The sequence below is a fragment of the Rhinoderma darwinii genome, chromosome 1, assembly GCF_050947455.1.
Source record: "Rhinoderma darwinii isolate aRhiDar2 chromosome 1, aRhiDar2.hap1, whole genome shotgun sequence".
Taxonomy (NCBI): Eukaryota; Metazoa; Chordata; class Amphibia; order Anura; family Rhinodermatidae; genus Rhinoderma; species Rhinoderma darwinii.
Window position 1 is genome coordinate 252,961,455 of NC_134687.1, and position 17,899 is coordinate 252,979,353.

Consider the following 17,899-nt stretch of genomic DNA (forward strand, 5'->3'; position numbering starts at 1 on the left):
CTGGGGCTCTGCAAATGCGACATGGCACCCGAAAACCAAACCAGCAAAATCTGTACTCCAAAGAACACACAGCGCTCCTTCCCTTCTGAGGCCTCCCATGGGCCCAAACGGCAGTTTATTGCCACAAATGCGGTATTGCTGCACTCAGGAGAAATTGAGCAACAAAATTGAGTATTTTGTTCCCTGTGAAAATAAGAAATTTTGATAAAAAATTACATCTTATTGGAAAAAATGTCATTTTTTTAAAGTCAGAGCCCAATTGAAATAGGTGCTGTGAAAAAGCTGTGTGGTCAAAATGCTAACAACAACAACCATAAATGAATTCCTTGAGGGGTGTAGTTTCCAAAATGGGGTCACTTTTGGTGGGTTTCCATTGCTTTGATACCTCTGAGGCTCTGCAAATGCGACATGGCACCCGAAAACCAATCCAGCAAAATCTGGACTCCAACAAACATATAGCGCTCCTTTCCTTCTGAGCCCTCCCATGGGCCCAAACGGCAGTTTATCACCACAAATGGGGTATTGCCACACTAAGGACAAATTGGGCAACAAAATGGGGTATTTTGTTCCCTGTGAAAATAAGAAATTTTGATCACAAATGACATTTTATTGGAAAAAATGTCATTTTTTTCATTTCACAGCCCAATTCAAATATGTGCTGTGAAAAATCTGTGCGGTCAAAATGGTAACAACAACGATAAATGAATTCCTTGAGGGGTGTAGTTTCCAAAATGGGGTCACTATTGGGGGATTCCTACTGTTTTGGCACCTCAACACCTCTTCAAACCTGGCATGCTGCCTAAAATATATTCTAATAAAAAAAGAGGACTCAAAATGCACTAGGTGCTTCTTTGCTTCTAGGGCTTGTGTTTTAGTCCACGAGCGCAGTAGGGCCACATGTGGGACATTTCTAAAAACTGCAGAATCTGGACAATACATATTTAGTAGTGTTTCTCTGGTAAAACCTTCTGTGTTACAGAAAAAAAATGAATAAATTTGAAATTCAGCAAGAAAAATGAAATTTGCAAATTTGACCTCCACTTTGCTTTAATTCCTGTGAAATGCCTGAAGGGTTAAAAAACTTTCTAAATGCTGTTTTGAATACTTTGAGGGGTCTAGTTTTTAAAATGGGGTGTTTTATCAGGGTTTCTAATACATAGGTCCCACAAAGCCACTTCAGAACTCAAGAGGTACCTTAAAAAAAAGGCTTTTGAAATTTTCTTAAAAATATGAGAAATTGCTGTTTATGTTCTAAGCCTTGTAACGTCCAAGAAAAATAAAATAATGTTCAAAAAACGATGCCAATCTAAAGTAGACATATGGGAAATGTGAACTAGTAACTATTTTGGGTGGTATACCTGTCTGTTTTACAAGCAGATGCATTTCAATTCTGAAAAATGCAATTTTTTCAACATTTTCTCTAAATTTTGCAATTTTTCACCAATAAACACTGAATATATCGACCAAATTTTACCACGAACATGAAGCCCAATGTGTCACGAGAAAACAATCTCAGAATCGCTTGGGTAGGTTTAAGCATTCCGACGTTATTACCACATAAAGTGAAATATGTCAGATTTGAAAAATGGGCTCTGAGCCTTAAGGCCAAAACTAGGCTGCGTCCTTAAGGGGTTAAGGCAGATGTTTTTCCACTTATTTTTTTTTAATTAACTTTAATAAACTTTTTTAAAACTTTTTTACTAGTCCCACTATTGGACTTCACTATGCGATCCTCAGATCGCATTGAAAATACACTGCAATACTTTTGTATTGCAGTGTAATAGTGCCTGTCTGTGCCTAGCAGGCATAACTGGTGGCAGACCTGGTGGCCTTTATTAGGCCCCCCGGCTGCCATAGAAACCACCGATATCCTGCGATCTTATTGCAGGATGCCGGTGGGTTGAGAGAGGGAGCTCCCTCCATCTCTCCAAAACCACTCAAATGCGGCTCTCGCTATTGAGCACCACATCTGAGGGGTTGGCGAGATTGATACTGATATCGATCTCGCCCGTTCGAGCAGGGCTGCTCCCAGCCCTCAGCTACCGGAGTTAGTTGACAGCAGGGAGATTTAACGGCTCCCTGCTCTATTTATTTATTCCGATGCAGCACCATGAAAAGGCGTATGCATCGGAATAAAGCCCATTAATGGCTGCCATGAAAAGGCGTATTGGCGGTCACTAGCGGGTTAAGTTGGTAATAGGTGCTGGCACCTTATATTAGGCAGGTCAGGCCTTTTTATGTAGATTATATGTATGTATAAGACATAAAATGGCTTTCAAATATGGACATAACTTTAAATTGTAGTATTAGATTGTCAATGTGAAATATTGTTATTTTCAAGAATTATATAAAAGGGTCAGTGAGTAGCATAATTCCTTAATGATCAAGCCAATTTGAAAGCGTTATTCCCATATCAAACATTTATGTCATATCCACAGGTACCTACACTACCGTTCAAAAGTTTAGGGTCACTTAGAAATTTCCTTATTTTTGATAGAAAAGCACAGTTTTTTTCAATGAAGATAACATTAAATTAATCAGAAATACACTCTATACATTGTTAATGTGCTAAATGACTATTCTAGCTGCAAACGTCTGGTTTTTAATTCAATATCTACATAGGTGTATAGAGGCCCATTTCCAGCAACCATCACTCCAGTGTTCTAATCGTACATTGTGTTTGCTAACTGTGTTAGAAGGCTAATGGATGATTAGAAAACACTTGAAAACCCTTGTGCAATTATGTTAGCACCGCTGTAAACAGTTTTGCTGTTTAGAGGAGCTATAAAACTGACCTTCCTTTGAGCTAGTTGAGAATCCGGAGCATTACATTTGTGGGTTCGATTAAACTCTCAAAATGGCTAGAAAGAGAGAGCTTTCATGTTAAACTCGACAGTCTATTCTTGTTCTTAGAAATGAAGGCTATTCCATGCGAGAAATTGCCAAGAAACTGAAGATTTCCTACAACGGTGTGTACTACTCCCTTCAGAGGACAGCACAAACAGGCTCTAACCAGAGTAGAAAGAGAAGTGGGAGGCCCCGCTGCACAACTGAGCAACAAGACAAGTACGTTAGAGTCTCTAGTTTGAGAAATAGACGCCTCACAGGTCCTCAACTGGCAGCTTCATTAAATAGTACCCGCAAAACGCCAGTGTCAACGTCTACAGTGAAGAGGCGACTCCGGGATGCTGGCCTTCAGGGCAGAGTGACAAAGAAAAAGCCATATCTGAGACTGGCTAATAAAAGGAAAAGATTAATATGGGCAAAAGAACACAGACATTGGACAGAGGAAGATTGGGAAAAAGTGTTATGGACAGACAAATCGAAGTTTGAGGTGTTTGGATCACACAGAAGAACATTTGTGAGACGCAGAATAACTGAAAAGATGCTGGAAGAGTGCCTGACGCCATCTGTCAAGCATGGTGGAGGTAATGTGATGGTCTGGGGTTTCTTTGGTGCTGGTAAAGTGGGAGATTTGTACAAGGTAAAAGGGATTTTGAATAAGGAAGGCTATCACTCCAATTTGCAACGCCATGCCATACCCTGTGGACAGTGCTTGATTGGAGCCAATTTCATCCTACAACAGGACAATGACCCAAAGCACACCTCCAAATTATGCAAGAACTATTTAGGGAAGAAACAGGCAGCTGGTATTCTATCTGTAATGGCGTGGCCTGCGCAGTCACCAGATCTCAACCCCATAGAGCTGTTGTGGGAGCAGCTTGACCGTATGGTACGCAAGAAATGCCCATCAAGCCAATCCAACTTGTGGGAGGGGCTTCTGGAAGCATGGGGTGAAATTTCTCCCGATTACCTCAGCAAATTAACAGCTAGAATGCCAAAGGTCTGCAATTCTGTAATTGCTGCAAATGGAGCATTCTTTGACGAAAGCAAAGTTTGAAGGACAAAATTATTATTTCAAATAAAAATCATTATTTCTAACCTTGTCAATGTCTTGACTATATTTTCTAGTCGTTTTGCAACTCATTTGATAAATATGAGTGTGAGTTTTCATGGAAAACACAAAATTGTCTGGGTGACCCCAAACTTTTGAACGGTAGTGTATATCGCACCTATGCCACCCTGTCCCGCCTGGTGACACTCGTTCTTGATGTAGGTGTGGGTCCCACATCTTGCAGACATTTAAAGGGCTTATCCAGTCCCTATAAATTTATAGCCTATCCTCAGTATAGGCCATCAATAGCTGATGGCTTGGGGTCCGACTTCCTGGACCCCCGCAGATCAGCTGTTTTGAAGGGGGTGCAGTGCTCGTACGAGCACTGCTTCCACTTCATTTCTGCTTGCTCACTGTGAATCGTCAACACACTTGTAGCTGCGATTCATAGGTATTGTAGCCGTCTTCTCCCATTCACTTCAATGGGACAAGTAGGCTGCAATACTGTAAATCGCTGCTACATCTGTGTCGACGATTCACAGGGAGCAAGTACAAAAGAAGGTGAAGCTGCGCTTGTACGAGTGCTGCACCTCCTTCAAAACAGCTGATTGTTGGGGTCCCGGGAGTTGGACCCCATCCCATCAGCTATTGATGGCCTATTCTGAGGATAGGCCATCAATTTTTAGGGACTGAACAACCCCTTTAAGGTATATCCTGTGGATATGCCATAAGTGTCTGAGATGGAATAACTCTTTAGGGCCACAGGAATTTTTTTGTTTTTGTCTGAATGTATTTTCTAAGCCATAACTTTTCTATTTTCTGAGGTTTTTTTAATATTTGCGGTCTTTTTTTTTTGCTGAATGAGTTGAAGATATTTAGGTATCATTTTGAGACACATATAAGTTAGACCTAAATATTTATGATTTTTTTGTAGTGGCAAAATGCATGAAAAAATCATTTATTTAATCATAATTATTAATTTAAACATGCATTTTTGTTCAGGAAGGCCCTGAAGCATACAAACTGTCAACCCCAATGCTTGGAGCTGGCGGCCAAATAATAAAAGGAAGACCTGTTCATTTCTCAGCACCATGATCAGCATTGAAGGATTTTTATTATGGTGATCACATGCTGGTAACCTTGGCTCGGTTATTATTCAGGTGCCAAGGCTGTTATCAGCAGCAAAAAGACAGAGCAGAGTAGTCAGTGTTGTGAAGGGAATAGTTATAAGATACAGGAGAGACTAAAGATTGGTGGTAGGAAACAGAGTTGTAATGATCACTGAAAATAAATAGTTTTCTATAGATAAGAAAAATCACATTAAATCACATTAACTTTTATGACAGAGTAAGAAAAGTGCTCAATGATTGTTATTACGAAGCTATGTTCCAAATAGGCACAGTGAATTCAGAAAACCAGAGTGTGTTAATTGCAGGTTTTTTTTTGCCAAGATTTAGAACATTAGTGAGACATTAACGTTGATGTATTATTTGTTCTGCAGCCGAGTGATGGGGAAGAAGAGATGACTCGTAAGGTGGATGACTTACTGGAAAGTTACATGGGAATACATGATATGGAGCTTGGTAAGTGATTTAAAAGAATTACATTTTCTAGTGTTGCCTAATATGTATTATGAAAATGTAACTCCAGGTAAAAACTAAAAATGTAGTCTTTGTGGATATGAGGCCACCAAGGCTTGACCTAATTTCCCCCATTTTGGATACGCCTAGCTGTTCTCTTCCTTGTTGCAGAATAAGGTCTCATGCACACAGTAAAGTTTTTGGGGGAGAATATTTCCGTAATACCATATGCAATGGAATGAAATTGGAGGCATTCTGAGGTACTATGGGTGCTGTAATAAGGCAATGTGGAAAAGCCCTTATTATGTGCTAGGACATTACTTCTTAATAGTAATTACTCTTTGTCCACTAGTCTCACATTAGCAACTGAGTATGTCGGAATTTCAGTGTTGCACCTAGTAGTTTACAATAACTGTCACCTTTTTTTATCTTGCTCACGTCAAAATGCAGACCAACATAGACCATACACGCAGCAATTATTATTAAATGTCAAGCCAGGAAAAAACACAATATTTAGCTTTTGGCCAAAATCATGGAGTCATGTTCCAAAAGATTCATTTCCTAGAGATTCCATGCTGTTCGGTTGAAGCTTGCCCTAACCTTTGGCAACAGAAAGGCAATGTCTTAAAGTGGTTTTCCAGCCAGTAAAAATTGATGGCCTATCCTTAAGATAGGTCCCTCTCAGGATAGGCCATCAATAGCTGAAATGTCTGGGTCCGACTCCCGTGACCCCTGCCGATCAGCTGTTTTGAAGGGGGTGCAGCGCTCATATAAGCGCTGCTTCCCCTTCATTTCTACTTGCTCACTGTATATCTTCGACACGCATTTAACGGAGATTCACAGGTATAGCAGCCTTTTCTCCCATTAAAGTGAATGGCTTAAAAGGCTGCAATACCCCCTTCAAAACAGCTGATCGGCAGGGGTCCCGGGAGTCGGACCCTGACCTGTCAGCTACTGTTGGCCTATCCTGAGAATAGGCCATCAATTTTTACTGGCTGGAAAACTGCTTTTAGTCAATTGGGATTCAGCATAGTAAACATACTTAAATGGGTTTTCCACTACCGGACAAGTGATGACCTATTCAATGGATTGGTCATCAATATAAGATCGTGTACACCCAAACCCCGTACCGATCAGCTGCATCGGCTGCCTACAGGCACCGGACGTCCATGCCGCAGCATGTCCAATTCTGATCTGTTTTTACAGACCAGACTCGCCCAACAAAGTCTATGGGTGCGTGAAAAAAATGGACAGCACAAATGACAACTGTGTGCTGTCCATTTTTCACAGATCAGTTGCTAAAGAAATGCAGAAGAAAAAAAAAGTGAAACCAAATAGTGTTCGCAGAGGAGAAACCCGGACGAGAAATACAGATGACACACGGATTCAACAGTTTTTTGTGAATGCAAATCGGACACACCCGTGTGAATAAAGCCTAAAATGTACGACTGGTCTGACCTACAACAGACTGGCTAACAGTTTTTTTGGCAACTGTGATATTTTTTTTATTAAGCAACATTAGTTCATGTATCATTTGCACCACATTCTTATCCAATTTTTTGCATTTGGCACATGTTTCAAATTTTGTAATAAAAGTACATGTGTCATGTGATGGACACACAGGTGCACAGCTCGTTACAGTATGTGTATCAGAGCTGTGTCTTCTAACGATCCCAGCACCTATGTGTCCATCACATGACCATGGATAGAATTTTATCCACTGGAAGTAATCACTGAATGTTGCTACTAAATAACAACAAGCAGACATCTTGAAAACCATGAGGAATTAATACAAAAGGTATATTGGAAAAGTTTATAGCTTTTAATTATGCAAAGATTAACATTTAATTTACTTAAAGTGAACAACCCCTTTAAGTTTAGCTTGAAATAACCCCTTAAAATAAAAACCTGCCAAAATTCGCTTGGGGTTGGCGCCATTGCAGTTTTGAAAAGACTATGGGTATGTATTGAGGGACTTATCTTTGATATTTTTACATGTTACTGGGGTTGTTTTATACCATAGAATTCTGGCACTTGTTCAACAGTGATCACCCCACATATGATTTACTGCTCTGATTCCTCTATTACTGTTACTTGCTACCTACCTACTGATGTTTACTAGGGTGTTATTGCAATAATAATAATAATCATAATAATCCTTATTTATATAGCGCCAACATATTCAGCAGCACTTTACTGTATACTGTTAAAAAACCATATACCTACAAAGACGACATGAGAAAGAACACACCAATAGTAGAAAAATAACAACATATTTATTCTTAATCACTTACAAAAAAATGAGTCAAACAATGGAAAGGGTGGCATCACCGCATTGGAAAGTATGGTACATCATTGTAATATAACAAACCCACTGATGTAGTAACATTGGTCATGAATAAAGTGCATAGTGCAAATACACAACAAGGGGATTACTAAGAATCTATAGTGTCAGATAAGCAGAACTCCACTTAGGCCTTATTTACACGAACGTGTTAAACGCCCATGTATCGGCCGTTGAAACAACGGCTGTCACACGGACCTATATAATTCAATGTGGCCGTCCACACGGCCATTGTTTCAACGGACCGTGTGAAGGGTACGGGAGAAAAAAGGACATGTCCTATTTTTTCACGCTTCATGCATCCCTCATAGACTGTAATCTATGGGGGATGAGTGACATCGCGTCCCGCAGCGCAGAGCACGGATGCACCTCGGACGTGAAACTACAGTTTTTCATGTCCGAGATGTGCAACGCTCGTATGAATCCGGCCTAAAGTGCACATTGCTCTGGAATGCACTACCCAAGACAATCAGATTAATTCCCAATATCCACAGTTTTAAACGTGCCCTAAAAACACATCTTTTTAGACAGGCCTATAACATTCCCTAATCTAATTACTTCTATTGGTGCCCATCTGCTGAATTTTTAGTGTTTTGTGGCATTATCCACTGTGGCATCGGCGGCCATGTGTCTCAATCACCCCAGCGGCTGCCAGCCTCCCTGTACTCTGCGCCGGTGTTTCTCTGCACTGGTACACCGGTGCGCTCTGCTCTCTCCACCGGCCTGTGCCATGCACCAGGAATATTGCTCCCAACCTATCCCAGCACATCCTGAACTTTTTAAGGAACTCTGCCCTCTTTCTCAGTGCCTAAGCAATGTTGTTGCTAACCTTGTGTTAGTCTGGAAAGTTTCCGTAGCCTCTTCCTGATTTCCGTGTCAAGTCCAGTGTTCTTGACGACTTCAGTATCCGTGTATGGTGTCCGTGTCAAGTCCAGTATCCGTGACAACGTCAGTATCCGTTTCCGGTGTCCGTGTCAAGTCCAGTGTCCGTGGCAACTTCAGCATCCATGTCCGTGTCAAGCCCAGTGTCCGTGACAACTTCAATATCCATGTCCGGTGCCTGTGACAAGACCATTTCTGCTTCCGATAATCCAGCACCAGCCAGCTTCCGACAATCCATAACAAACTAGTTTCTGATAATCCAGCACAAACCAGCTTCCGATCATCCAGCACAACTCAGCCTCCAGCTATCCGGGACCAGCCAGCGATCCAGGTACCACCGACCAGTGACTGTCCTATATTGTTTGACCAGCTGCTACTCCGTTACCGAGGAGTGGCCTAGTGGATCCACAACCCCGGTGGATGTCACAGTTTTCTTAGGCCATGAATCCCGCTGGTCAACCCAGATGGTTGTTCAAGCCATGCAAGCGGACATTCGAGATATCTAAACACGCCAGGATCAGCTGCTGCAAGCGGTCAATTCCATCGCCAGTCGTCTGGACATCGCTCTTGTTCCTACTCCGGCAACTCCACAAGTGGTAGCCCCAGCTACTCCTCAGCCAGCCATAGTTCCAGTCAGCTCCGGAGGCAGAATTCAATCGCCACTTCCAGCCCGATATGATGGGGACCCCAAAACCTGTTGAGGCTTCCTCAATCAATGTAAAATCCACTTTCACCTGCATTCTCATCTGTTTCCGTCTGACCAGACGAAAATAGCCTTCATCATCTCCCTGTTGTCTGGCAAGGCCTTGGAATGGACGAATTCCCTCTGGGGAATGTGAAGGAACGGAGTCCACTAATCTGCAACACGTTCCGCACCGTCTTCGAGGAACCAGGCCATAAATCTTCTGCCACCACTTCTCTTCTGTCCCTTTGTCAATGAGGTTCGACGGTAGGAAAATATACCATACGATTTTGGACTCTTGCAGCGGAACTTGCTTGGAACAACGAGGCCCTAGTGGCAACCTTCTGGCAAAGAATAGCATGTAGGATTAAAGATGAGCTGGCAGGTCGCTCCCTTCCACTCTGGATGCCCTGATTCACTTGGCTACCCGCATAGGCCTGAGGTTCCGAGAACACTCTCAGGAAGCCCCCCGAGAGAGAAAGCCCTCTGGACTGGCACCTAATTTTCAGAGACCCCTGCTACTTCCTGCCGCTACTATCTCTGAAGAACCGATGCAGGTTAATCGGGTCAGATTAATGGACCAAAAGTGGCAGCATAGACGTGCAGCTAACCTATGCCTGTACCGTGGAAGAAAGGGTAATTTTGTAGGGCAGTGTCATCTGGAGCCGGGAAGGAGAGACTACCTGAGATGAACCTGTGTCTTTTGTAAAATTCTCTCCTAAACTCTCTATAACGGTCCCTATCCTCGCTGGTGAGGCCTCACATTCTGTCTCGGCCTATTTCCATTTTGGAGCGGCCGGGAACTGCATACACCAGGCCTTAGTAAATCATCTCCACTTGTCCGCGACTTCTCACTGATTCAACGAAGTTACAAGTGGGTGCTCTATACTTGGAACAGATAGCCTTCTACGTTTTCCCCCTTGCTATTGTTCCAATTTTGTTGGGAATACCTTGACTTCGCACGCACGCTCCTATGCTTCATTGGGATTCTGTAGAAATTCTTCAGTAGGGACATCGCTGTCACTTCAACTGTCTGCTTGTGGTTCATCCTGCCCGACCTCAGTATATCGATCTCTTCCTGGTCTACCAGTATGCCTGCTATGCAGACATGTTTAGCAAGAAGGAGGCTTAGACCCTACCGCCACATCGTCCGTACGACTGTCCGGTCAAGTTACTTCCTGGAACTTCACCTCCTCGTGGACGGGTATAACCTCTCTCTCTCTCTCTACCTGAGACTCAAGCCATGTCAGCATATGTCAAGTAGAACCTTGAGAGGAGTTTATTAGGTAGTCAACTTCTCCAGCCGGAGCCAGATTTTACTTTGTTGGGAAAAAAGATGCATCGCTCCGGCCTTGCTTAGACTATCGGGGTTTGAATAAAATCAATTAAAGAATAAGTTCTCCTTACCACTGATCTCTGAGCTTCTTGACCGTATTCGCGGAGCCAAGATTTTCACTAAGCTGGATCTTATTAGGGGCTTAACTTTATACGTATTCGTAAAGTGACGAGTGGAAGACTGCATTTAACACTAGAGACGGCCATTATAAGTATCTCGTGTTCCCCTTCGGGTTATGTACTGCTCCAGTTGTGTTCCAGGAATTTGTGAATTACATATTTCCCATTCATTTAAGGTATCCGACAATTAAGAGGACCCTAATCATACGAGTGAATTAACGGCTACTTCACCATTTTTTAACGTTTACAGCCAACATATTCGTGTGCCTCTCCCGGTGCCTGCTACCGCCGAAGTTCCTGCAGCTAATGTTTTCTATGGAAGTTTCCTTCACATCTGGCAGCAAACCAAGTCAGCGATCTTGCAGGGGGTGGCTCGAATGAAGAAATGCACTGACAGGAAGAGAAGGCTGTCTCCTCAATTATCCTCCGGAGTTAAAATCTGTTTATCCTCTATAAATATTCGCCTAAAAATCCCTTCCTACATATTTGCTCCCAGGTTTCTTGGTCCCTTTGAAATATTACTACAAATCAATCCCTTGTCTTACAAACTATGAATGCCTCCTACTCCCAAGATTCACAACTCCTTCCATGTTTCTCTCCTGAAGCCTGTCGTCCTCAACCGGTACCGTAAGTCCTCTAACTCTGCGTCTGCTCCCAGGGGTTCTTCAAAAGTCAAGGAGATTCTGGACTATAAGGTTGGAGGGAAGACTTTCTGCCTTGTGTATTGGAAGGGTTTTGGTCCTGAGGAAAGATCTTGGGAATCAGAAGAGAACATCGATGCCCGGCACTCATCAAAAAATTCCTCTTCCGCTCTGGACCTAAGAAGAGGGGGTGTAAGGGAGGGGGTGGTACTGTTGCACCGCCAGCCGCGGCTCTCACTCATCCCAGCGGCCGACAGCCTCCCTGTCCTCTGTTTTGGTGTCTCTCTGCTCTGGGACACCGACACACTCTGCTCTCTCCACCGGTCTGTGCCCGTAGGGTGCGCACATTCGTCCCCATTCTTAAAGGGCCAGCGCACGCAAGAGGGATATTGCTCCCAACCTATCCCAGCACATTCTGAACTTTTTAAGGAACGCTGCCCATTTCCTCTGTTCTTGAGCAATGTTGTTAGTAACCTTGTGTTAGTTTGCAAAGGTTCCATAGTCTGTTCCTGATTTCCTTGTCAAGTCCAGTGTCCATGACGGCTTCAGTATCCGTGTCCTGTGTCCGTGACAAGTCCAGTATCTGTGTCCAGTGTCTGAGACCGTTCTGCTTCCGTTAATCCAGCACCAGCCAGCTTTGGATAATCCAGTAAAAGCCATTTTACAATAATCCAGCGCAAGCCAGTTTCCGATAATCAAGCACAAGCCAGCTTCCGATAATCCAGCACAAATCAGCTTCCAGGTACCACGGACCAGTGACTGTCCTATATTGTTTGACCAGCTGCTACTCTGTTACGGCGGAGTGGCCCAGTGGGTCCACAACCCCAGTGGACGTTACATCCACCTATATCAGTTTAATTTCACCTGATAGCAAAAGATACAATTAGGTTAATTAGGATTAAATAATTAGACACACAGAGCTGGGAGTCTGTTTAACCCCTTAATAATCGCCTACACGTGTTTTCACGGCGGCCATTAAGGGTACTTATGCCAGAGCGCCGCCTTTTCATGGCGGCGCTTTGGCATAAGATAGCAAACCCGGGAGGCATTTAAACTCTGTGGACTCAGCTACGGAGATAGTTGAGGCCTCAGAACACAGACCGAAGACCATTTTGTCCGGTCCCCGGTCACGCGATCGCCGTTATTCAACAAAAAAACAGCGGCGGTTCGTTCCCTCTCTTCTCTCACAGAATATATTATGTGAGAGAAGAGAGAAATGGTATAAATAAGGGCCAGCACCCCCTAATACACCCCCGATTGCCCCCCTCTTACCTAATCCGGAGCTTCAAGATGGCGCGTGACTGACAGTGCCGTCACTATGGCAGAACACATTAGACTACGTAGGTAGTGTAATATGTTCTAGCAGCGATCAGAGCTGCAAGTTTAATAGTCCCCTAGTGGGACGAGTAAAAAAAGATAATAATTTTTTTTTTTTTTTAAAGTGTAAAAATAAAAGTTATAAGTTACATAAACAAAAAATGCTTTTTTCCTATAATAAGTCTTTTATTATAGGAAAAAAATGAACACATTACAAAAGTACACATATTTGGTATCACCACGTTTGTAACGACCCCAACTATAAAACTATAATATTATTTTTCCCGCACTATGAACACCACAAAAAAAAAAGTAAAAAACAATGCTAGAATAACTATTTTTTGGTCACCACCCCTCCCAAAATATACAATAAATAGTAATCGAAAAGTCGCATGCATGCTAAAATAGTACCAATAAAAACTACAACCCGTCCCGCAAAAAACAAGCCCTTACACAACTTTTTTGACTGAAAAAGAAAACAGTTATGGCTCTCAGAATATGGGGACACAAAATAAATTATTTTATAAAATAAGTGATTTTTATTGCGCAAACGCTGCAAAACATAAGAAAAACTATATACATATGGTATCACCGTAATCGTAGCGACCCGCAGATTAAAGTAAAATGGTCATTTATAGCCCAGGGTGAACGCCGTAAAAATATAATAATAAAAACCATTGTCAGAATTGATGGTTTTTGGTCCCCTTGCTTGCAAAAAAATGGAATAAAAAGTGATTAAAAAAAAAATCGCATGTACCCCAAAATGGTACCAATGAAAACTACAGATTCACCCGCAACAAATAAGCCCTCCCACAGCTCCGATGAAGAAAAAATAAAGAAGTTCTGGCTCTCAGACTATGACGATGCAAAATGTGCAGAGTGTTCAACAAGCGGATAAGATTTATCAGTGCAACACTGGCCACATATCTGCGGATTATTATTTATTTACCCCATTATTATACCCTCTTATTATACCCTGATGTACTCTGCACAAATTACATATGCCCCCACATTATAAACTGAAATAGCAGCAAAACGCCAAACAGAAATACTACCAAACTAAATCTGTGCTTCAAAAGCCAAATGGCACTCCCTCCCTTCTGAGCCCTACAAGCGTGCCCAAACAGCACTTTAAGTCCACAGATATGGCATCGCCATACCCGGGAGAACCCAGTTAATATTTTATGAGGTATTTGTCTTCAGTGGCACAAACTGTGCATAACATATAGTGCACTGAATGGCATATCGGCAGAAAATTTTAATTTTCACTCCGCCCCATCCTTTGCGCATTAACCCCTTCGCGCACCACGACTTAATAGTATGTCGTGGTGTGGGGTAATGTATGGAACGGGCTCACGCACTGACCCCGCGCCATACGCTGCGGGTGTCAGCTGTGTATTACAGCTGACACTCGGGACCAGCGGACAGGAACAGCGATCGCGCTGTTACAGGAGCCTGTAAAAATGACAATATACTGCAATACATTAGTATTGCAGTGTATTGTACAAGTGATCTAATGATCGCTGGTTCAAGTCCCCGAGGGGGACTAATAATATTTGTAAAAACCAAAGAAAATTTTTATTAGTAAAAAAAATTAAATAAATATTTAAAGTCCAAAAAAAAAACCCCTTTCGCATTTTTTCTCTAAAGTAATGTAAAAAAAAATACCCAAAATTGGTATCGCTGTGTCTGTAATAGTCCAAACTATTACAATATAGCTTTATTTAACTGGCACGGTGAACACCATGAAAAATAAAGACTTTAAAACGTTAAAATTGCTGTTTTTTTGGTCACCTTGTCCCTACCAAAATTTTTTATAAAAAGTGCTCAAAAAGTGGTATGTGCCAAAAAATGGTACGACTAAAAACTACAGCTCGTTCTGCATAAAATAAGCCCTCACACCACTCTATTGACGGAAAAATAAAAAAGTTATTGCTTGTGGAATGCGGGGAGGGAAAAACGAAAAAGAAAAAGCAAAAATGGATGTCTGGAAAGGGTTAATTACTTTCTAATGAAAAAACATTTATAACCACATGTGGGGTATTGCCGTACTCAGGAGAAAATGCTTTACAAATGTTGGGGTGCTTTTTCCTCTTTTATCCTTTGTGAAATTTAAAAAATGCAACATTTTACTGGAAATAATGTTGATATTCATTTTCACGGCCTAATTCTAATAAATTCTGCAAAAGACCTGTGGGGTCAAAATGCTCACTATACCCCTAGATAGATTCCTTAAGTCATGTAGTTTCCCAAATAGTGTCACTTTGTGTGGTTTTTACTGTTTTGGTCTCTCAGGGGCTTTGCAAATTCCGAAAACCATTTCAGCTAAATTTGAGCTCCAAAAGCCAAATAGCTCTCCTTCCCTTCTAAGCCCCGCTGTGGGTCCAAACAGCAGTTTATTACCACATATGGCATATTTCTGTAATCGGGGGAAATTGTTTTACAAATGCTGGGGTGCTTTTTTTCCTTTATTCCTTGTAAAAATGAAAAATGTCTACGTTTTTTTCAGAAAAAAAAGTAGATTTTTACCTTTACAGACTAATTCCAATGAATTCAGCAAAACAACTGTGGGGTCAAAATGTTAAGTTTACCCCTATAAAATTCCTTGAGGGGTGTAATTTCCAAAATGGGGTCACTTTTGGGGGGTTTCCACAGTTTAGGTCCCTCCAGTACATTGCAAACGTGACACGGCACTGAAAACTATTCCAGCAAAATCAGAAATCCAAAATCCAATTGGTGCTCCTTTTCTTCTGAGCCCTGCTGTGGGTCCAAACAGCAGTTTATTACCACATATGGGGTATTACTATAATCGGGACAAATTGCTTTACATATGTTGGGGTGTTTTTTCTCCTTTATTCCTTTTAAAAATTAAACAAATTTACGTTTTTTCAGAAAAAAAAGTAGATTTTCATCTTCACATACTAATTAAAATAAATTTAGCAAAAAAACTGTGGGGTCAAAATGCTAACTACACCCCTAGATAAATTCCTTGAGGGGTGTAGTTTGCAAAATGGGGTCACTTTTGGGAAGTTTCCACTGTTTTGGCACCACAAGACCTCTTCAAACCTGACATGGTGCCTAAAATATATTCTAAAAAAAGGAGGCCCTAAAATCCACTAGGTACTCCACTAGGCCTGTGTTTCAGTCCAGTAGCATACTAGGGTCACATGTGGGATATTTCTAAAAACTACAGAATCTGGGCAATAAATATTGAGTTGCATTTCTTGGGTAAAACCTTCTGTGGTGCAGATTTTTTTTTTATTAGAAATGAATTTTGGCAAAAAAAAGAAAAGAAAAGAAATTTGTAAATTTCACCTCTACTTTAATTCCTGGGAAATGCCTAAAGGGTTAAAACACTTTCTGAATGCTGTTTTGAATACTTTGAGGGATGCAGTTATCAAAATGGGGTGATTAATGCCCCATGCCCACTTCAGTTTTTTCCTTCAGTGTGCTAGCCGTTTTTCTGACGGCTAGCACCCTGACCCATTCATTTCAATGGGGCCATGCACAGTTCAGTTTTTTTGACGGTCCGTTGCTCCGTTCCGATCCAAAGTAGAGCATGTCCTACTTTGGTCCGAGATTCCTTGACCGTAAGGCCCATGCAAGTCAATGGGGCCATCAAAAAAACTGAAGGCACACCGAAGGCATCCGTGTGCCGTTCGTGTGTGACGGAGCCGTTGCCTAGCAACCGCCGGGCGGGCAGAAAAACATTACAAAAATATTACACTAATCGGCAGCCACTTGTCTCTATCAATCACTGATAGAGAAAAGAGGCTGCTGATTAAAAATAAAATAAAAAGCATTTCATACGTACCCGGTCGTTGTCTTGGTGACGAGTCCCTCTTCTTCCTCCAGTCCGACCTTCCTTTCTGACGCGGCAGCCTGTGATTGGCTGCAGAGGCTGCTGCAGCCTGTGATTTGCTGCAGAGGTGGTCACGTGGGATGAAGCGTCATCCCTGGAGGCCGGCCTTCTGATGTCATCCTGATGTGCGTGACCGCCACTATAGCCTGTGATTGGCTGCAGCGGCGACATGGATGAAACGTCATCGCTGGAGGCCGGACAGGAGGAATGTAAGTATGAACTTAGGTTTTTTTTAATTACATTAAAATTTTATTTTCCGCACTCCGAGCATGGTACTGTCAAGGTTGCTGAAAGAATTAGCTCCGATCCGTGCAGCCCATTAACTCTTTCAGCACCCTGGACAGTACCATGCTCGGTGCACGGAAACGGAAACACGGAGTGCACACGGCCGCTAAAACGGTCACACGGATCGGTCACAAACGGCCGTGAAAACTGTGGCGGAAGTGTGCAAGAGGGATTAAGGGGACTTTCTAATATATAAGGCCCTCAAAGCCACTTCAGAACTAAACTGGTCCTTGAAAAAATTGCCTTTTGAAATTTTCTTTAAAATATGAGAAATTGCTGCTAAAGTTCTAAACCTTTCTATCCTAGAAAAATAAAAGAATTTTCAAAAAAACGATGTAAACATAAAGTAGACATATGGGAAATGTAAACTAGTAACTATTTTGCGTGGTATTACTATCTGTTTTACAAGCAGATACATTTAAATTTAGAAAAATGCAAATTTTTGCAAATTTTCTCCAAATCTTGGTGTTTTTTTACAAATAAATATTGAATTTATCGACCAAATTCTTTCACTAACATAAAGTACAATATGTCACGAGAAAACGATCTCAGAATCGCTTGGATAGGTAAAAGCATTCCGAAGTTATTACCACATAAAGTGACACATGTCAGATTTGAAAAATCGGCTTGGTCATTAAGGCCAAAACAGGCTCAGTCTTGAAGGGGTTAAAGAATATTTAAAAAATGTTTTATTTCATCAGTACTAGATTTCTAGAGATGGGTCATTGATCCAGGGATTTATTCTTATGGCCATATTTGGAGTATTGAATGAATTTTCCACCACAGCATTTTTGATGCTGAATTTAATGTAGAAACTGTGCATGTTCAATCTTAGTGGCATATCTAACAATATCAATGATTTTTATGTATGCTTGATCAGTTTTGAAAAACTAAAAAACAAAACAATTATACAGTTAGGTCCAGAATTATTTGGACAGTGACACAAGTTTTGGCAT

General features: G+C 41.7%; 1 protein-coding gene across 1 annotated transcript in view; it reads left to right on the top strand.

Moving 5' to 3' along the window:
• The window catches only part of GIPC3 (GIPC PDZ domain containing family member 3), a 242,566-nt gene that overhangs the window by 193,175 nt on the left and 31,492 nt on the right, over positions 1-17,899 (top strand). Inside the window, exon 5 of the mRNA XM_075850306.1 lies at positions 5,397-5,478. Coding sequence (XP_075706421.1) covers positions 5,397-5,478 — 82 coding nt within the window. The remainder of the gene's footprint in view (positions 1-5,396; positions 5,479-17,899) is intronic.